General features: G+C 42.0%; 2 protein-coding genes across 4 annotated transcripts in view; one reads left to right on the forward strand and one right to left on the reverse strand.

Annotated features, from left to right (window-relative positions):
* The window catches only part of LOC119021607 (Kv channel-interacting protein 2-like), a 15,341-nt gene extending 13,492 nt beyond the window's left edge, over positions 1-1,849 (forward strand). Inside the window, exons 8-9 of one of the 2 annotated variants that reach the window (XM_037102021.1) lie at positions 2-64; positions 164-1,849. In XM_037102021.1, coding sequence (XP_036957916.1) covers positions 2-64; positions 164-211 — 111 coding nt within the window. In that variant the 3' untranslated portion in view covers positions 212-1,849. Of the gene's footprint in view, position 1 lies in introns of both variants that reach the window. The other variant, XM_037102013.1, reaches the window with a different exon arrangement.
* On the reverse strand, positions 1,182-21,083 carry LOC119021591 (junction plakoglobin-like). 2 transcript variants are annotated; one of them, XM_037101978.1, is made up of 16 exons: positions 20,946-21,083; positions 8,796-8,842; positions 8,237-8,407; positions 7,888-8,132; positions 7,018-7,256; positions 6,489-6,690; positions 5,932-6,076; positions 5,651-5,754; positions 5,222-5,560; positions 4,469-4,621; positions 4,229-4,348; positions 3,980-4,130; positions 3,441-3,562; positions 3,110-3,149; positions 2,299-2,439; positions 1,182-2,195 (listed from the first exon to the last, which is right to left on the reverse strand). In XM_037101978.1, exons 2-15 carry the CDS (start codon positions 8,806-8,808, stop codon positions 2,306-2,308), a joined length of 2,178 nt encoding a protein of 725 aa, XP_036957873.1. In that variant the 5' UTR covers positions 8,809-8,842; positions 20,946-21,083; the 3' UTR covers positions 1,182-2,195; positions 2,299-2,305. The 2 variants fall into 2 exon arrangements, with proteins under 2 accessions (XP_036957873.1, XP_036957882.1); XM_037101987.1 differs by lacking the exon at positions 20,946-21,083 and adding an exon at positions 11,746-11,765.
* Between the last annotated feature and the right edge of the window lie 819 nt (positions 21,084-21,902).

Genomic DNA, 21,902 nt, shown 5'->3' on the forward strand with positions numbered 1-21,902 from the left:
GAAAATGGACAAGAATAATGACGGAGTGGTCACCATCGAAGAGTTCTTGGAGACATGTCAAAAGGTCGCCAGCACAAATCTCCACATTTTTATGCAAAGCTTCTGTTTCCATCTACAGTCTTCTCAGTAATGTAACTGTGTCCCCTTGTCTCTCTCTCTCCAGGATGAAAACATCATGCAGTCCATGCACATGTTTGACAATGTAATCTAAGGCTTTGGTGGACACAGACATGAGATTTTGCCTCCTGCCTGGAGCTCATCCACTGTTTGTCAGCCTCTGGGTGATGGACAGAGTGATGCAGGGTGCAAATGGCAATGTAACCAAGGATATTTAACCCAAAACCTGTGAACCCTTGTGAAAAGTTTTTAAAATTAGAAGTGTACAGCAGACCAACCTGAACAAGAATATTTAAAGCTGCAGAGAAGCAGTCTTATAACGTTAGCGCTGATGAACAGATGGGTTGAAAACAACAACTGCAATGGCCTCGACACTCATACAGATGATGATTATTATCAGATTTTATGTATTGCATGAATGAATGTGCAGACACCTGGAAATAATGAGTAATAATAATAATAATAATAATAATAATAATAATAATAATAATAATGAGTAATGCTCAATTAGTATTAGTACACACTTTCTATACACAGCGATGCTACAATGAGGGATGGGTCATATAAAGAGATGCATTTGAATCAAGCAATAATATTAAAGTTAACATGTTATCAGATCTTCTCCGTCCTGCACTGTAACACTGTATACTGTGTCTGCATGTATCTGTGTTGACTGGGCATTGACATGTTTAATTAAAGTGTTAATATATTTTCTATATGAATGTGGTGAAAATAATGAAATTGAATTAAACCACACAGTTGCTATGCAGATGTGTAGAATTGTTTTATATTATACAGATGTATAATGTATAAGCTAGTAACAGTAAGCTAGCTACCTTATGAATGTTCAGCTGTTCCACCTGCTAGAATATAGCAATAGGTTAATAATAGGAGAACAAAGCTGGCACTTGAAGTGCAGCACTCAACAATGACAGGTTATCTCAGAAATGTGTTGCAGATACTGTACTTTACACCATAAATACTTTGGAATGAATGATCATTGATAGAGTGAAAATGCGGGTTGGCAGACAGCCAATTTTTAACTCAATAAACAGAAACCACAATACGTTTAATATATCCTATATTTTTATTAAACAAAATTTCAGTAAAAACTCTTATTAAGTAGAAAGACAAATTTCCCTGTCAGTAGTTTGCTCCAGCTGTAGGGCTGACCCCGACGACATTATCTCTCATGAATGAATCAACAGGTTGAACACATCTGTGAAACCACAGTGTTGCAGATGATCACAGTCGCATGATCTTTTCTTAAAAATTCAGTTTAGAAGGATAGACATCTTTGTCAATGTTCTGCTAATGCCGGTTAATGTGAACCTTTCCCACTGAATAACTTATAAAAGGTGAGAAACTATTCCTAAAAAAACAAACATCCCAAAAAGTTATCAACATGTCAGCTGATCACATGAAGGGTGGCGGGGGAGCAGCCCTACCCTGCTCTCTCTAAGAGGTCTGTCAGAGACCCCCACACTTCCTCGTTTGTTCACTCCTACTGAATTAGTGCCGCCGACTCTTTAGTGTTGGGTCACAGCGGGAGAAAGTTGACAATATATAGTGTCAAAACTACAGCGTAGACAGCAGTGTCTGTTACAAAGGCGTTAAGAGAAGAAACAGAGCGGTGAGCAGGTGCACCGTGCAGGTTGAGCCACCTCTGGCAGTGTTTTCAACTATTATCCTCTTTTGTTTTATGTTTCATAAAAAAAGGAAGCTGCATGATTATCATCACAAAATAAAATCTCTTTGGCATAGAATACCCACCCAAAAGCGTAAACGCAAACGCACACACACACACTCACATGCACACACGCACTTTTAAAAGGTTCTCTAACAGAAACCTACAAGCATCATCACTGTCAGAATTATAATCAGCAAAATAATGCTATAAAACAAAGTTGAGCCCTGTTAAGATTATGAGTCCCGTACTCAGTGATAATTGCATATATTACATCAGGCTGAGAGCAGAGGGAATAATCTCTACTGACGACTATATTCTCTTCTTTGTCCCATTGCGTCCCACATCAGTTCCTCCTCTTCCTTTTTCCACCTCTCTCACTCTTCTGGCTCTATAAGAAGAGAAAAATGCCGTGATGACAAAAAACTTGCTACAACTACAACTTGATTCTCAAACAAGCATGTTTCTGAAGACAGAGTGAAACTGAAACTCACCTTTTGGTCAGTACTCAGGGTATGGTTGTCTGTCGTAGGCCATGCTGCCTCCATATTCTTCTGGCATCATAGATACCTCCATGCCGTCCATTGGCATGTCACCTGCGTATGCTCCATATCCTTGGAAACCAACATCCAGCTCTGCAAAAGATAAAAACATTTGTTTTGTTAGGTTTTTTTTTTAACTTCCAACACACTTTATACCATTTAACTTCCTCTGTACTCCAATTTAACATCATAAAACATTCTAGGCAAGTTTTTGGATCACACTGGTCCTTAAGTAAGGCAAAGCTAATCCATTTTTCCTTAAGAGTCCCTGTTTGCTGAATGCAGGCAGAAAATACCAAGGCCATACAAGGAGAAAAGTCAAGAGAGGGAACGGATGGAAATAAGAGAAAGATTCAAACACAGATAAGGACGCACCAGGGAGGAGATTGATTGAGCAAAACCTTTTAGACTTGGCAATGAGGACTAACTAGTGATGTGTTAGAAAATGATTCAATAAACCAAAGAAAAGTCAAAGGTTCAGCCTCTGAGGTGATGTACTTCACTGTTGGAGAAGACCGAGAAGAGGACTGATTTGAAAAATGATTAAAGAACAAACTTGGCCTCATTTTAAAGTACTCGTCAAACTACAGAAACCATTTCTTTTGCAACGATGTGACGACAGTAAATAGAATCTGTAGGCTGCAGCAGGGAGGCAATCTGTTTGTGCATTACAGCATTTTAACACTGCGGTCACGGCCTGTGTCGGAGCAACCCAGTGCTGAGGAATGTGCTGTATGTGCACATTTCAGCCATAGTTACTCACCATCTTGATAGGGCCCATCCATGGGGACGCTGTTGTGGGCCTGCAGAAAGGTCACAAAGAGGAAAGCTCAAATAAAGTCAACACTTTCACATAGTAAACCTTATTAATGGTCATGAAAGAACTAATAAAGATTATTTATTAAGATAACTTAAAAAAATAATTACTCCTCAGAATGTACTTTATAATTGCTATCAGCATTATATAAAGTTGCTGAGACGACTAAGATGTAGACCCAGGGAGCCAGAGAGCTGAAGGGATTTACAAAATGTCTAAAAATCTACTTTAATGTTTAGTTGTCATGTCCTGGCAGTGGAGGGCGCCAGACACTCACCATCTCCCAGGCAGCAGCGTCATGCTTGAACAGAGAATGTGTGAGCTCCACAGACACCCGCTTCTTGTAGTCTGAGTTCTTATCCTCAGAGATACGGAAGAGCACAGCAGCAGCGTAGGTAGCTGAGGGGGCAAACAAATCAGGACACATTAAATGATGTACAATAACATCCTGATCCTTATCAATATGCTAATACTAATAAGGACTTATAGCTGGCTCATATTGACAGGGAAACAATCCACATTTTTTTTGGACTGCACCAGAGGATAAAGTTTAAAAAAACAAAAAAAAAGAAAACAGTGAAAACAAAACAATTATAACCGGGAGGGCCATGGACTGCCCTGGCCCACCTGATATAATTGCGCCACTTAATGGCATGCTCTTCATATTTACTGCACAGACATAAGAGTGACTTCTATCTTCTCATTTATATTGACAGTAAGCACAGCACTTGAGTAAATTGACTCTGAAGCTTTCCACCTATGACTAAATGCTATATTCCGGTAAGCTAATCGCAGTGCATTATCTACATGTCCTACCGATGCCCTCGTTGTTGGAGTGCAGCAGCTCCATCAGTGGAGCCGATGCTCCCTCTGCATCAATGAGCTCGGCTGACTGTTTGTCCAGGGCCAGCTCACACAGGATGCCCGCCGCCACGCGCTTCACGTTGTCCACTGGAGAGTAGAGCAGCTGGGGACGCGGAGGAAGAAAATGAGTCAAACAAAACAAACAAAAGGAAGTTAATCATCAAGGCAGGGAGGTGGGAGAGCTTCAGCTTCCTCTGTTACCTGAACAAACAGAGGAATGGTCTGCAGGTTGGCGATCTCTGCTCTGTTGATGGGATCTCTGGCCAGGATGTGCAGAGCTCCTGTGCAGCCCTCCACAATCTCCTCCATCCTCACCCCATCCTATAGATGAAAAGACAGGGAAATTCATAAATAACACACACACACAAAATGAAAATTAAAAAATTAATAAACATATTCACAGCTAATCAGTGATCTCATGCAAACTAGCTTCTCATGTACCTGGTATGTCTGCTGGGCGGATGAACCATGTTTTTGGGCATCCTGGTGGGATTTGAGCAGCAGGTTGACCAGACGGGGGATCACTCCAGAGTCCCTCAGAGGAGCCTGGTTCTCTGGGCACAGGGCCAGGTTGCGGATCAGGCCAACCACAGCCTTCAGGCGGGAAAGAGATGCAATGTCATGATACTGTTCACAGATAATTGGTCAACAAGTGAAACAAAGCTGACAAACAAAAACTTCCAGCTCCTGTTATAAACACTAAGTGATAGTTTTGTGCCCCAAAACCTGTTGTTGTAAAACAAACTGTTCCTGCTGTCATGTTCATTTCATGCTGTCTTAGGCTGATGGAGAATCTGGCCCTCAGCCGGATCTGCCATCCTCTCTGTCCATCTGTCATTCTCACCATTTTTCTCCAGTTTGTCACTTTGGAACAAACCCATTAACTCACCAATATGTTTGTTTCATAGTCCTTAACTTATGCTCCTTCAAACCACCTGTTTTCTCTCTAGCTGTGTCTGGAGTCCTTTCCACCATCATAGTAGGAAAAAACACTTATTTCCCAAAGGATCAATTTAAAGGTCAGAAACATTTTGAGCACATGGATATTTGTAATGATTGTCTTTTTTTGCATTTCTTTTAAAGCATTGAAAAAAACTGCATGAAAACAAAAAAGTTAATTATTATATGTTAATTTCCCAAGCTTGAAATTTCTCTGACTCTCTACTACTAAACCTCCCCCTCCCTTCACTCTACCTTGATGACAGGCCAGTAGTAGGGTTGATTGAGCAGCTTGACGATTGCGGGGATGCCGTAGTGTTTCCTCACAGCATTCTGCGCCACCTCTGCCTGTTGGTGGCGTGAAGTCAGGTGACGTAGAGCACAGACGGCAGGTTCGGTCACATCCTCCTTCTCGCCTGCACGCAGGATGGCGTGGATCAGTGCCTCTACGCCGTTGCTCTGGGTGACCAGAGTCTTATTGTGGGCATTGTTGCATGTGAGGTTTGACAAGATGCCTGTGGCGCAAGTGAGCATGTTGAGGTCATCTGAGCTGAGCAGGCCCACAAGCACCTGCAGCAGGCTGTCCATACCCTCCTGGAAACAGGAAGAGAGCCATTTTAGCAAGTTCCTCTGCTGCCAAATGAAGAGATATTGGAAAAAAAAAAAGATTTTATGGACACAGACCTCCTTGGTGGCCGCATCAGACAGGTTCCTGAGTGTCCACAGGCAGTTCTGCATCAGGCGCTGACTGGAACCTGTCAGGTGTTTACCAAGAGCCTGCATCCCACCTGCAGGGAACAGAGAAGTCCGATTACTCAGCTCTCAGCAACATCTCATCAGCTGTCATAAAGGTATGTGGTTGACAAGAAGCCATTAGCCACAGCTCAGATAACACAATGTGGCCGCACCTGTATGGCTGCCTCATATGCACACAAACGCACACAGACACAACATGTATTACATACCAGCCTCTACAATGGCAGGTTTGTTGCTTGGGCACACAGAGAGGACTTTGAGAACACGGCTTGTGGTCCACAGCAGCTTCTCATAGGTGTAGTTCCTCATGATGTGAACGAGACCCTCAGGACCTCTGTTAGCAAGGATGATGAGCTGTGAGAGACAAAGAGAGAGAAAGGGTAATGTGAGTATGTGTGGGTATACAAAGTTAAAAGATATGAGTGAAAATAACTTTGATTCTATAACCTCATGTTCTACAATTCACAACTCTGTGACCTAGCAGATAAACACCAGTAAATCTTCACACATTTTATTACTCTTGACAGAACCACACCCATTCACACCCCCACTATGCCAACACCTGAACAACTCTGTTCTCATGCCACACCCAAAACAAAAAACACATGCACACACAAGCTCCACAGCTTGAACAGTCTCAAATTACAGAAGTTGGCTGGTATGAAGTGTACCAGCAATTGTATTGCGTGTACTGATAATTACACTGACATACTCTCTCTCTCTCTCTCTCTCTCTCTCTCACACACACACACACACACACACACACCTTGCTCTCCTGGTTGCCATAGGACAGCAGCTGCAGGCAGTCTGTGGTGATAGCCAGGAACTTGGGGTTGCTCTTGTTCAGCAGGGGAACCATCCTCTGCAGGCCGTCAGCCAGACGAACAGCCATCTTTGCTCCTTCCTGGTGCAGCAGCAGGTTGTGAAGTGTGGTGATGGCGTAGAAGAGCACAGACTCCATGGGAGAGCTGAGGGAGAGAAATGGGTGTGTTATGAAGAAAAAAAATACAATTTTAAGCCGTTTTTCCTCTTAACTTTTTTTGTGGGAGCCAATTATTTTAGGATGCTTCATTTTCTTATGGGTCTCGTACATTTCAACACACTCCAGAGAATACTTTTAAAATAGATCTTACATTGGCAGGAGCAAACATGGTTTTATGTAGTCAAAAGGTGAAATTTGCAGAGCAGGCCTTGTTTTTAAGGCTAATGCTAGTACTAGTGAGTCAAAAGCTCTTGTTTTACTGGGAAATACCCTATAATGACTAAAGTCATATAACTTCCTGAAATCGGGGTACCTGAGCATGCGGACCAAAGCAGGGATGCCTCCAGACTTGAAGATGGAGAGCAGGCCCTCTCTCTGGTGGGACAGGTTGTGGAGGATGCTGGCTGTGGCCCGCGCTGTCTCCATGTCGCTTGTGTTTTGCATGGCCCGCACCACTGCTGCCACCATCTGAGGGGACTGCATCAGCGCCCGCCGAGATGCCTCCTTGCGTGTGAGCTGGTTGACAATCTGTGCAGCCTTGCTGACCACCACCTGATGAGAAATAATAAGGGAGAAGACTAGTTGTTTACTGGTGGAAGTATTAAATGCATACTTTAAAAAGGGACTGTCTGGTTTCAATGTTATTTCTATAACAGAGGGTAATATTGATGGGAAGTTCAAGAGGAAGGCTTCAAATAAACCCCAAATATTCAATTTACAATGTAGCTGCAACAACAATATAGTAGCTTCCAGGTGCTAAAACAGTATCTGACTATTTTGATTTCCATACAGTCAGCAGTCATTTAGCTAAGCCAAAGTCTACAAATAACTCACCATAAAACCACAATGTGACATTTTATATTATCTGAAACATGTTTTAAATCTTAGGACAGATCCAAGCTACTGTTTTGTTCTTGTTTCAAATCTTTTTGCTAAATTAAGATAAGCTATGCTCAACTAGTAATTTCAGCTCTTTTGTCATGTACGTATACATTATCCTGAAGTAAATGAATGAGTAATTTTTGTTTGCTTCTTGAAGAGGCTCAGTAAAGGGACTTTTAAAACCAAAAAACATGTACGTATACCTGGGACTTATTAACTCAATATAATTAGGTCATAAGACTCTTAACTCTTAACGTATCCAATAATGGCAAATTATACCAAAACATTGTGCATTCCTTACCTGGTCTTCATCGTTTAGCAATTTGGTGAGCTCAGGCACAGCACGTGTGGCGAGCTCTGCATCGTCCTGGTAGTTGATCAGATGGATGATTGCTGTCTTGAGCATCTGGGAGGGCTCGGCCAGTCGCTGAACGTTGGTCATCTGGGACGGGTCTGTCTGAGTCGACAGGATGGTGGTGCCCGCCTCCAGAGTCTCTGGGAACATTGCAGCCCGCACTCGCTGTGCTCTTGTAACAAACTCTGTGTCTATCAAGATATGACAAGATAATGATTTCCCGGGACTAATGAAATGAAAACAAAGCTTGAAATATATTAATATTTTGTGTTATGGTGTGTACTTGTTGTCTTACTAGGCTCTTCCCTTGTGACAGTGGTGGTGGTCACAGTGTAGTGCTTGGAAGTAGTGTAATCGCCGTCATCAGTAGTGACTGTGGTGGCGCCGGACTGGATGCCCGAGTCCAAGCCATACATTGTATTCTGCCAGTCTTCCACCTTCGCCATACTGCTATCACGCTCACCCACTGCCGAGCACAGAGAGAGAGGCGATGTCAAACATGTTGGATCCAATAATTTTAAGTTTGATAAACATCAAGTGAGGATATTTTTCCTCCCCAGTGAACCTATTCACTTCCATGGCACATGAAGTGATTGTTTTACAGAGCTTACCTTTCATCTTATTTTTTGTATTAAGGAAGTGCCCTCAATATATGAGAACAATAGTTGGAAGTAGGAAAGGTCATGATTAAAATGTTCAACAGTGCCCCTTTAAAAATACTTTAGAATGGTGATGAAGACAAAACTAACTATAAAACTGTAAATAAAATCACTGTATTATTGAAAAACAGTTTCCAGAAATGTAGGAGGAGGAAATAAAATAGTGATATAAGAGCTGAATTTTGAATTACTTACTCTGCATTTCCATCCTTCCCTCCCGCGATCAAAACAATAAAGCAAACCTAAAAAACACAGTAAAAATAAAGATTCAGTCAAACATTCCTTCTGCAGTAATGATGCTGGTAAACTCTGCTACGTCTGCCTCTTTCCATGAATTAATGCTGCTCCTTTACGCAAGACTGTCACTTTTTTTTCTATGCTGCTTGAGTATGACAGTACAAGCTGATGACCCTTCACTCCCCACCACCCTCCCTCCCAGTCTTGCACCCTGACCTGAAAATGACAATGCAGAGCAGCAGCAGAGGCTCATGGGACAGTGAGGGTGAAGTGTGCTGAGAGACAGCTGTAAGTTAGGAATGCCAGCCACTCAGAGTGACCTCTCACCCTGGGGCCTCCGCCCATATAGCAGTGGGAGCAGCCTGCTGCTGACGCTTGGCAAAAAGGAACCTGCTCGTCAGGCTTTGACTCCGCTGGGTGAGTATGCAAGTGTGAGACTACAGACAGTGAGCATAATTCTAGTCACACACAAGCCAACCTCTCTTAAAAAAAGGCCTGCAACTTCACTTTAAATTTAGTTTTTTTCTGATTTTAGATGTCACTAAACACCTGAATGAGTGAGTAATCTGACATACTGAGGCTCCTTGTGTAGTTATATTTTAACACTGCTCCACAGATTGAGTAACTGCCACTGACGTGTTGCTGCAAGTTTGTCCTGCAACTCCTACATGATCTTGCTTTCCTGATAAAAAAGCATTCCTCTCACTACATGAGTAAGGTTCTCAGTCATCAAATAGTAATCCTACTGTGATATATTCTTTCACATTGGTCTAGTGTGCTTACATTTTCATGGATTTTACCATCAAATGCATGCACCTCTGAAACAAAATGACCTTAAAAATGTAGCTTCTTAAATGTAAAGCTCTTTTTTTTGCCTCTCATTTGTGACAGTAAATGAAGAGTCCTTGGGTTATAGACTTTTGGTTGGACAAAAGGAGCAACCTGTAGACAGCTCTTTTTTGTACATTTTACAAACTAAATGAATCAATTATCCTCAAAATATTCAGCAGATTAATCAATAATGGAAATAATCATTAGCTGCAGTCCTAAACACCCTACTTTATGTTCTGATCTAACGATGACTAAAACCTACACTGGACTATCTTTCTACTCTCTTGTTTTGAGGCTCCACAGACCCAAAATAACCTCTTGTTGTCAGAACATGGATGGATGTTTTCGATTTCCTGGTTTCTGCAGCCTGAATGTCATCAACCACACACAAAAAATCTGAATTCACAATGGCTGCTTGCCACTGCATGTGACATATGACTGATGTAACACAATGCATTCACTGTGCTATGTTTTCAGACGTTTGTTACTGAGAGGAGGCTTTGCGGTGTCCATTGCAGGGGTGCACTGTGCGTGTGTGTGTGCTATACATGTAAGGGTGTGTTGGCTGATTTCTGCAGATGCATTGCACAGCTAGGCAAACAAACAAAGGCTGTACCAGACAAAAAACGCAGGCAAAAATCACTGCCATCCTTTGGCTGACAGCTGGTTATAGCTATGATTCCAACAATAATCTACCACGCTTATCTTCCATCTTAACAAGTAATAAAACAAGTCGGGACTAAGAGCTACAAACACAAGCTGCTGAACTGGCACAAAATGAGCAATAAACCCCTAAATTACCACCTTTACGTCTGCTCACATTCAAACATCGTGGAGCAAATTCATACAACTTAACAATGTGGTGAGTACCATAATAAGAGCTGATCTCTGGGTTTGGAAGAAAGGAATTTGTACAAAGATGAACTATTGTCTCACTACCTTACTCTGGAGCTGTAGATTATGTTGGAGTGAATGCACCACTCCCTCAAACTTTTGCACTCTGACTTTGCAAACGACTGTGTTGTGTTTAAGGCTCTCAAACAACCAAGCCCACTTTTTCTCCCCCAGGCACCATACCATGAGCGTGTGCTTTTGCTGGTGTGTGCATCCCTGTAGCAGGAGGGCTTTGTTTAACATTACAGTTTGCATGAGGAGGAACCTACAATAGTGTGTGCACTGCATGTTCCTCATTAGTTTGTGACTGTCCTGAGTTTTCTCTCTGTGGCAATTTGATGGACTAGCAACTCACATAAAGGTCCCAGCATATTTTTGGGACTACACATTAGTGCTCGGCATTTAATCGATATTAATACAGTTATCATGATATGAGACCATAAAACATCTCTGAAGTGACTAAAACTGTTGCACTGGTTCTAAAACTTGCCTTTATATCCACATTACTAACGATTATTTATCAATGAATCTGCTTGTGTTCATATTTTGTAAAGGCGCCAACAGTCAACCCTACATCACTGTCGCAACATCATTATCGATGTATTTGTTAAACATATCGTGTTATTTGCTTTTGTCCTCCAATCCGTCCAATAACATTCATGACATACTTTTGAGGAGATTTCTACATATCAAAACATATTGTGCATCATGATATAACCTAAAAATTATATAATATCATACTTAGGCCATATCACCAAGCTCTACTGCACGTGATGTTAATATGCACTTGTTCAAAATACACCCACCTGAACCTGATGTTGTTCTTAAGTCCCTAACATATGACTCTTTCAGGGAGCAGCAGTGCAGCGAGATCACCTGTAGTCAGTCTGGCACCAGATCCTGTAGGACCAGGCCCCAGAGGACTGTCTGTGCTTGCAGCTACATGCTACCCTGCAGATGATTCTCTGACGCGAAAGGGCACAGGCAGAAACTATGCTCATAATCACCGTGTGTTCCCACCTCTCTGTGTTAAGGTGTGGCCTCTCACAGAAGCATGAGCGGCTTGTTCCACAACATGGTAAGCGACTTCTGGAAACCCACTCATCAGCACGGCAATGGGAATAAATTGACTTTAACCAGACAATAAAAAAAACAAACAAAAAAAAGCATTTTATTGACTCACCGCTGAGGGCACGCAGACACAAACACAGCTGATATAGAACAAAGCCAACGTGACAGTTTTTTAAAATGCAGAACTCCAGCATGTACACATATAACTTTCCTGTTCTCTGTAAATCAGGGGCTGTGTTTGTGTAGTCTTTGTTTTCCTGGGCGAGGCAGTGGGTTCAGCCAACTGTTGCAATGCCGCGACACGCCCCACATATCACCTAGGTTACCAAAAGGCACTGTGCTGTGGGCGTTTTATCTGTTGACCCATCTCATGTCTGAAACCATGCTCACTTGATTGCTGATAAGTGTTGTTGGCTCATATGTTTCCTCCATTAAATAAAAGAAAAGTTTTTAACTTCACAATGCTGAATGTGGTCCAAGCCAAGAAAATTATTCAAAGATCTGATTTTAAATGATTACAAAATATCAAAAAAAATATCAAACAAAATCATCATATTATACAGAAAGATATGTTTCATGTTCAGGTCAAAGTAAAGCGCAGTATCACAAGGCTTATCTTACAGATCCCTCCCCCATTGTTCAGTCATGACTAAAAGCTGTTGATTGCTTTGTGTACCTCTGACTGGACTTTGCTCTCTTCCAGTTAATGAGTGATGCATCCTTTCACTCTCACTGTACCTTGCTCTGTCATCATCATTACATCCACCAGTATCCATCCTCCTACACAAACGCATGGTTACATGGAAGCCATACCCTTGCTTAGCAAAATGTCATACCCATAATCTCCCACTCTCTTGTTGTGCAACAGCCTCTGTGGACGACTTTAGGGGGCTTCTTCCATTAAAAAAACAAAACAAAAAACCCTGCACAGTAAAATCAGGAATGTGGATCAGTGAAAGCTGCCAGCAAACGAGTTGCAACAGAAAAGCAGAGATGGATACTGTTCAGCGCCTGATGTTGGTGTGACATTCCACACTAACACAATATATTCAGGCTGTCCATGTGTAAGTCTTGAGTTGTGTTTCTCGCCTCTAAATGTCTCACCGACTCACTCATACATTGCTCAAATTAACAGATACTGAAGAAACCTTGCTACTGTGACAATAGATGAGTAATGCTGTTCTCAATCATGAGAACATGTTCACTATCCTGCCCCTCCACAGGCATGTCAGACAGGGAGTGTCTCCCCCGGAGTGACAAGCTCTCAACAAGGGTGTGGCATCAGAGTGAGTGATCTGGGTGAGGCTGAAAACACCTAATGGCCAGAGGGGCTAAACTGTAGATCTGTCATTTTATTCTTCTTGTCAATCCTTCCAATAATTGAGAAGTTGTCAGTTACAAACTTGGGACATATGAAAAACATCCCAGCAGGCCAGAATTTGACTTTGCTGGTCTAAGCTCCTCTTTGTGTCACAGCAGGAATCAATCAGGTCAGGGAAGAGGCCCAGGGGGCTGGAGATGCACTCTGGTCGTATTCCAGAGTGCCTCCTAACATACATTACAGAGTGTGCAGTGATTTGTTATTTAGCCTCATGCCTGTTTGGCAGGCAGGATTGTAAATAACATGTCACAGGGCTCTGCTAGGATTTTACATGCCTGCTTGAGAAGATTAAGCTTGCAAAAATAGTATCAAATATATGTAAAAGCTAAGTTTGGGAATTACATTTATTTGCCTTCTTGCCAGGTGTTGGATGAGAAAGTTGGTGCCACTAACATTTCTGTCTGTTAAACATGAAGCTAGGGCAAGTAGCCAGATAGTTTTAAGACAGGAACAAGAGGAAACGGCTAAATACAGCATGAATCTACTATGTAGACCTACATATTTCCCATAGAGCACCATTATAACAGCAACATCTGTAAAACTGTTGACAGGACAACTCAAACTAAGAAGAAGATTATTGAAACTATGACTCTCTCTATTATGAATTTTTGATTCATTGGAGTTCTGTATTTGAAATTCTAAATCAGTGACATCAATGTAATGTCAATGGGCCAAGGGAACATGCAGGTGGGCTTAGAGGGAGAAAATTTACTGGGCATATTTAGTGGGCTGTAACCAGTAAGTAAGTAAGTAGAAGCTAGAGATTATTTGGCCAGATGCACCAGGTGAGCAGTTCTCTTTGGACTGAATAGGTACCATTTTTGGTTATCTAATAAATCTATGAAAAACAAATACAGTCACTTCTAAAGCCTGAAACACACTGAGCCAACCGTTGGCCACCTGAAGGGTTTGGGGAGACTCGCACGAGTTTGGGAACAAATCTGTTTCGTGTTTTCAGCTGTATTGGAAGTTTTTGGAACCGCACGGACAGCGATTCTCTGATTGGTTGCGTGCTAGCTGTACGACGATTATGATTAGCAGTGTGCTAGCGGAATGTTCAGTGCAACTTTTCTGCCGAATAGGTCAGACGAGAGGCAACGGAGTGGTCGGATAAAGGCAGTTGGCTGTTGGTTTGAGTCTGGGCAGTGTGTGGGGGCCTTAAAAGCTCAATAAATGACACGTTATGTATTGATTGTCTAATTCTTGCAATGATTAAAAAAAAAAAACACCAAGAAATAGTCCTGCACAACTACAACCTTTGCGGTTTATGCTAAAATAAATTAAGCTAAGCTTAACTAAGCTAAGCCTTCTCCTTCATGTTTATCATACAGACATGCAAGTGTTTCAATCTTTTTAATTTTTATAACCTTGATACTATAACAGTTGTAGAAACTTAACCTCATCTGGTGCTCTGTGATTCCTAACAGGCTTGCTAATGTCATGTTTAGGCTGACACACAAATAAAGCAGATTATAGTACCGCACATCTGTAAAGCTTCCTGCACCATCTGCACGGCTCAGCTATTTGACATATAAGCTGACCGCCCACCACTACACTCACACATGCGAGTGCGCACACACGCACCCTGCAATTATATGTCCCCTGATATGCAACATGCACTCCTCTTACAATAAACTTCTTATTTAACACAGCACTGTGCACTCACATGGCCCAATGTAACACAGTAAATGGGCAAAGCAGCCAGCTGAGCCTCTAGTGCTTCCATCTGACACTGTGCTCTATGCACCTCTTCTACAGAGTCAGGGGCTCAGCTGTCCCAATGGGATATAGCTTAACACCCCGACTAGCCTTCCTGGTCCCCGAACGACACATCCCTTAGCCCCATTCATCCAACACTAGCTGTTATGGCACTGTAATGGAGGCAGCAAAGGCTAACTGGATAGCAGTTTGTTATAAATCAATGAGAGAGGATGTGAAGTGGTGCACAGCTAATGGATTTATTGTGGTGGGTGACAGGAAGTGCTGGTCAAAATGATCTGACTCACCAACACTGCTGGGCTGTCTGGTCAGAGAGGGGAAGTTCATTAGGGAAAAACTGTAATTTCACAACAGTTCCTATGTAATGCAGACGCAAAACTATGGTGACAAAGTACACAGGCTGTATCACTGTCATACATAAAGTTAAGGAAGACAACAGCTCCAAGTTCACAATTTGTAAAAAGGAACTCACTTTTGGCAAGAGAACATTTGTCAATTGACTGTAACAGGCAGTTGATAAAGACCAGACCACAGCAGCGCGGCCATGCCAAGCGCCCAAAGAGAAAGAACAGACAATGAGATACTGCTGCTGGTCTGCACACAAACTACATTTTTCTAAAACGTGGCAGATATAGCCCAGCGTGCTCCCCTTCCTTGCCTAATCCCGACACATTCCCAACAACACAGTCAACCATAATAAGCATGCCAGTGAATAAAATAGTGAATAAAAAAAGATTCTCTGCAGCTACTTTTAAGAGTTGAATTAAGTCAGTGGAAGTCGTATAGTGGCTGTAAACTGGTGTGCAGTTGTTTACTCCCCCCGGGACCTCGCTGTGAATCAAAGGAAATGTGAGCTGTCTCGGAGGAGGTACCCGAGTGCGGAGCAGGATCAGATTACCCGAAGCTGATAAAGAATGAGGAACGGAGTAAAAAGGGGTGGACACTGTGTGGTAATAAACACTCATTTGCAAAGCAACAAAGTTCACGAAATGCTCCACAACACGTCAGATACTGAATATGTCTAATGATTGTCTCACATATCATGAGAACAATGCATCATAAAGATAAGGAGATAAGATGGATAGATATTGTTCAACATTTAAACAAAAAAAAAAAAATCAAACCTAGCATTCTGAACATTTGATGGCCGGTAACTTGACAAAAGGGTTCTTTGGTGCAGTGATCTTGCCCCTATAGTAAATAGGATGTCCCCCTCTACATGCTGTTTGGATGACGATAGGAAGGAAGAAGATGAACTGAGTCTCTGATACAGCACAGAAAGCCTCTGTGTAACTTTGTTTGTGGTAGAGAGGAAAGAGTAGCCGCATTGTCCCATTGACTGCTGCCACAGTGAAAAGGAAACTGGGTCTCAAGTGTCCCAACTGGATGCAACCAAAAAGGCTGAAGCACATCAAGATGGCTCTGTGTGTTCACTGGCCAAGTTTGGTGGCCAGTGCTGCATCCAAAGCTCTGTTTAATAAAGGCCTGACAGAGAGATATTTCTTGAACTGCCACTGCTACGCATCGGTGTGCGGCTGAGCACTGAGGCGATGTGACAGATGATTAATTTTTCAGGGAGATTAGAGGCACGAGGGAGCGGGGGGTGGGGGACACTTTTGAGAGTGGGGCAAAAGTCTAGAGGGACCCAAAAGCGCTCCTCTGGAAACAGTTCAAGTTCAGTGTGTTCTTCTTCTAATAAATGACAGAAAATAGAAGCACTAAAAGACAAAGTAAGTAATTGCTGCCTCTAGGGATCTCTTGATCAAAACACAACAAGGCAAGTAGTGTAGGACCATGGGAGTTGCTGTCCTCTTTGTTAAAAAAACAAAACGGCATTGTTGATGAAAATCTATCTGCACGACTCAGGCAGAAAGGTTCACAGATGAGGAAACAATTTAAAGTTTTATTCACATCATGTCTAGTCGTGCCTGTGGACTTCCTTTGAAAAGGAAGTCCTTTGAAATATCTGATTGTTCCATGGGAATGTATAATATCAAACAACTAAATTAAACATGCTGCTACATAAAATATAAGTACATAACTAAACAAAATATACAACAACCGTATAACTGTTTTAGACAATTTAAAACAGAAACACTATCTGATATTATCAGCTCTACAAGCTTATTAAAAAATTGGTTGAAGACATTCTAATAGATGTGTCTCATACAATGCTGTTGTCAGCCTCCAAATGCCAATTTCAAAGAAGGAACAAAAAGAAACAAAAAAAAGGAAGAATAGCAGCCTTGATTGTCTAAAACGCCCATGCATTTTTCAGTTTATCCAGTGTTTTGTAAAGAATTCACAGGCCCCAGGGTTGCACAACTTTCTCAACCCATGAGAGCATGAAGTCCCTCAAAAGCAGTGAAACACAGAAAACAAACCAAAAACAGACTTATGAGATTTCCACTCAACGGTGACGATATGCAAAATTAACTTCCTTTCGAGATGTTGACATTCTTCATGCTGTGCATCTAACAAGTCGCGCTTCCCTGGTGACTTGCTTTCCGTTTCAACCACACCCTTGCTGCCCTCACTTTTCTCAATCTCTCATAGAAGTGTAATTAAGGGACAGGGAGGAGGAGAAAACAGACACCACAGGCCTCATCGGAGTCACTATGCTGAGAAGTACAACTCAGCCAAATCACCCGACCGTGAAAACTTTATCTTTTGAGTCAGTGCTGGAATCTAGCTCACTCCCTCCCTGCTTGGAGACACTGTCAGTAATAAAAAAATCATCAACGGCAATGAATGCATAAAGAAATCAAGAGGATTCAGCCATTTCAAGCATGCTGTTAGACTGACACATGGGTGTTTTGGATAGAGCTTGACAGGAGCTGACTCGATATGACCAACCTGGCACAGATTCACACAGCTTTAAAGTGCAAGAGATGGGAAGAAACAGCCATTAGGCCTCTGACATTTTTAGTAAGGGGCATTTTCTTGTCCTCGTTTGAGCCGACCAAGAGAACTGTTGTGGGTGAATAATTCATGTCAGTCATAGGTAGGGATCAGCTGGGCAGCGCCAGCATCACTTGCTCAGCATTATGCCATCGTGCTCTACTAGAAGCTTCTGAGTTTATCTTTTGTCAGTGACAGCAAAAATCTTTTAAATGACTGAATGTTTTTCGGATGATCCTGCCAATTAAATAATGACTGCATTCATCCAAGACAAAGACACCCTTAATTCTGTGGCTTGATTTCGTTAACCCTTTCTTGGGACTCCTAGGTTTTAATTGCATCTGCTAAAGTCAAGTAGTTAAGTAAATTAACCAGACCTGCAGGGATTACTTGATTAGCTCACCTATATTGATTAATCAAGATTACCATTATTTTCCTGAAAAATTGCTTTAAGTCACCAATGCCAGCTTCATAATTGTGATTTTTTTTCTGGTGTCCTTTCTTCTCTAGGACCTTGAACAACATTTTTCACCAATTTTAGATATTTTAGACAGTTAAATGGACAATAAATAATTGTTAGTTGCACCACTGTGATTTCTGAGGGGTTGAGCCATGGGTTTCGACCACAGCATAGCCTGATGAAGACTTCGTGGGTGTTTACCCCATAGAGATGTTGATGCCATTACACCACCTCCCTTTTGACTCCAAGCACAAAGACCCCTATCGTAGCTGACGGGAAACTTTATCTCCATGCGTCCTGCTCTCCATGGGAACAGTAAAACAGTGAGGCGGGTTGATATGCATACACAGAGCAAGTCACACAATGTGTGCGCTGAGTGGCTGTTACAGAGCCCCTGGAAAGTAGTCAGTAAGGCACCACTGAACACAGACAGAAACGAGGTAAGACAGTGAATCCACAGGAAAAGAAATCCTTCAAGCTAAACAAAGAGGTCAGGATATATGCCATACAGTAATCCCTTTTGCAAAGTGTAGACCTATTTATAAACTGAAGGATCTCCTGGCCTCTTGCTCCGTTAATGTAGGACAGTATCACGGAATTAAGCAGGAGGGGGGAGATTATTACTGTGGCACCACAGCTGTAGCTGCGAAATCTACAGTAAGTCACCCCCCTCCTCCCTCCGCCACGTCCCACCACCCATCCACCCTCTTCCCCCAGGGCAGACATGAACAGCTTTCCAACCAGTCTGCCGCTGCACTACTTGATGACACAGGGCAAGCTCGGTGGAGGCCTGGCTGGCAGAAAGTATTGGCACTTTGTCCTATTCATCCTGACACACATTCAGCAGCCTCAGCTCAGCTGGATGCATTGCTCTAGAAACAAGTTGGACACCACAAACTTGTTGATTTCATTCTTGATGCTCTGTGATGGCGTATCTTTCTGAATATTCCATCAAAGATACACACGGTAATGTGTTTAGATCTTTAATGTTCCAAGAGACAGAGGCTCAGTTTTGAAGAAAAGCTGTTTAACTTCTAAGTCCAACGTGACCCTCTGTCAAATTTGACCTAAACAGATATTAAAGTTGGCTGAGGGGAAAGCCTCAAATTACTTGATCAGATAAGAAAAAAAGAGGATAAAGATAAAGTCATTTAAAATGGATGCTAGATTTACTCATGAAATCAAATGAAATGAAGTCCTGCGGTCACGAAGCAGGACTGAAAAACTGCTGTCCTGTCAAATCTGGAGCATTTTCAGACTAGAGTAATGACATCATGGGAGATTTGGCAACACCTGGAGACATCACTGCTGTGATACAATGTCAAACATTACAGATTTGTGTGAACAAAAAGTCCCTCCCACACGCACGATTAGATCATTGAAGTATCTACAGTTGTGTTAACTCATACAATTTAGCTGAACTTAAGATAGCTGCTAACAATTATTATCATTATTAGTCATCATCTGCTAATCAATTTCTTATAGGGCTGTGTGGTGGCCTTAAATAAAATTTATTTAATATATCAAAATCTCCTCAAAGGACTTCACAAATGTTGAGAGACAAAATTAAATATCTTTTTTTTTTTTAACCAAATGTTGATACTACATAGAAACTATGTAGTAGGGATGACTTTTAGTACTTGCACAAAATATTAGCACACTGAGATTTTGATAAATAATCATCTATAATGTGGACATAATAAGTAAGTGGAAAATAAGTCAAGAAAAAAAATGCGTCACTTCAGTGGAAAGCAGCTTTTAGAACTAGGAATGGACAACACTAGTGCCATATGGCAATGTAACGATGCCAACAATCTAAGAAGACATATACTGGACTATCACAGAGACGACAAAATATCCATATAGCCTAATGTCCAGCCGCAAATTCTTGATTAGTCATTCATCTGTAAGATGTCAGAAAACTGTGCGGATGACATCTTGTGTTTTGTCCAACCAACAGTAAAAACCCAAATGTAGCCAACATAAAATCATAGAGGACTATAACAGAAATAAAGACTTTATATCAGAAACAGTGTAATTTTGGCCCGTTTACCTTTAAAACATGACTTTAACGATTAAAAATAAGTGATGGCAACTAATTTTCTGTGTTCTGACTAATGGATAAGTCGCTTCAGCGTCATCTTTAAATAGCCTACATTGCTATTAATGAGTTAGTCGGAACAATAAATGCTTTGTTTGTTGTTGTCGGTGCCAACATGTTAAACGTCATGAAACTGAATGTTGAGATTCGCACTGATAAAACTTCAAATAGTCGTCATTAGTTCCTTTTAATAGAGAGATATCATCTACATCAGCCACAAATCATGCTAACAGCCTTCATCCTATTCACCTGCCTCTCTCGCACGCGGACTAACAAACACGCACGCGCGCACACTTGGACACCACTGTGGGACTCTATTGACAAGTGACGTCAAGTTTAATGGTCGATACTGAGGCCAAAAACGTCGTTACGGTCCAGCAAAACGAGCACTGACTAGCAAAAACATGAGAAACTTTGAGTTTCTTCACTCAGTGTGTTACTTTTGGGGGCTGGAGAGCTCGCGGTTGACTCCGAACCCTGTAGTGGCCAGTTTGAGGCATGCGGAAATGAATTCCTAATACAAGACTGGATTTGTCCCCAGGTAAGCAAAACAAATAAAATAAAAAGGGAAATGTAACCAGAACTTTACTCCACACAAACATGAATGCTTATAAAAAGAGCGGGATGGACACTGATAGACGGACTGACGAGTGGAAATAAAACACGTACGCGTCGGTGACAAAGACACTCAACAGCGGATTAAAAAACAGTTGGATAAAGTACCCGTGGGCTACGCGCAGCGAATCTTACCTGTCGAAACACACGGAGGCGTCTTAGTTTATTCCAGGTCCGAGTGGTTTTCTTGGAGGCGGGACACTTTGTATGTATTTCTCCTCACTTTCACTGTCTGTGGTGCCGCTGCTGCTGCTGCTGGTGGCCGACAGCCCTCTGAACAAAAATGAGTAAAAGAAGCGTCACCTCAGCACAGACTCCGCCCCCACCCCAGCCCGACCCCACCCTGCCACAGGACAAGGCTTCATCGAGAGACGCGTCACAGCGAGTTTTATTGTTACTAGGAACTGTAGCCACCAAACAAACAGCAGGTTGACGTTAACTTCTTTAAAACTATAAAACTTATTGTTATGCAGCAAAACTTTAAGGGAGCTTGCTATGGGTACATGTCATGATAACACTACAAGGGTGAAAGTACAGCTTAAAACGTCATCTGTAATACATGTTTTTACATTTATATCCAACTATAAACTTGTACTGAACCTGTAGCCGAAAGGTAGCCCGTGTATAGTAATACCACATACGCTACTATATGGGCTTTATATACTACAGTATATATCAACACAGGCCAGCACGTTGAGCAAAACGTGAGGACATTTGAGTGGAAGAAGAAAACCTACAGGCTTGTTACAGTTCAAATGTTAAGAGCTATATCACGTTTGGAGTTGCTCAGGCATGTTGCTCTTACAATGGTACGTATTTGCATGGACTGTAACCGCCATTGCGTGCACCTGTATGAGGACTCGACCACACCTTGATTACAACTCGAAACCAGACGGCAGTATGAGTCACCGCGTCCGGGAAGGCCAGAGGGTCTGATGCTTACGCTCCTTACAGAGAAACAGATGCAATCTGTTGTTTGCATTTGTGTCATGTGACTGACACAATCTTGGTTTTTCTTCCTTTTTGACATCAGTTTCTTTAGAGGGGTTGGTAGGGAGAGAGAGAGAGCGAGATAAAGTGAGTCAGATTTTA

This window comes from Acanthopagrus latus, chromosome 1 (genome assembly GCF_904848185.1).
Source record: "Acanthopagrus latus isolate v.2019 chromosome 1, fAcaLat1.1, whole genome shotgun sequence".
Classification (NCBI taxonomy): domain Eukaryota; kingdom Metazoa; phylum Chordata; class Actinopteri; order Spariformes; family Sparidae; genus Acanthopagrus; species Acanthopagrus latus.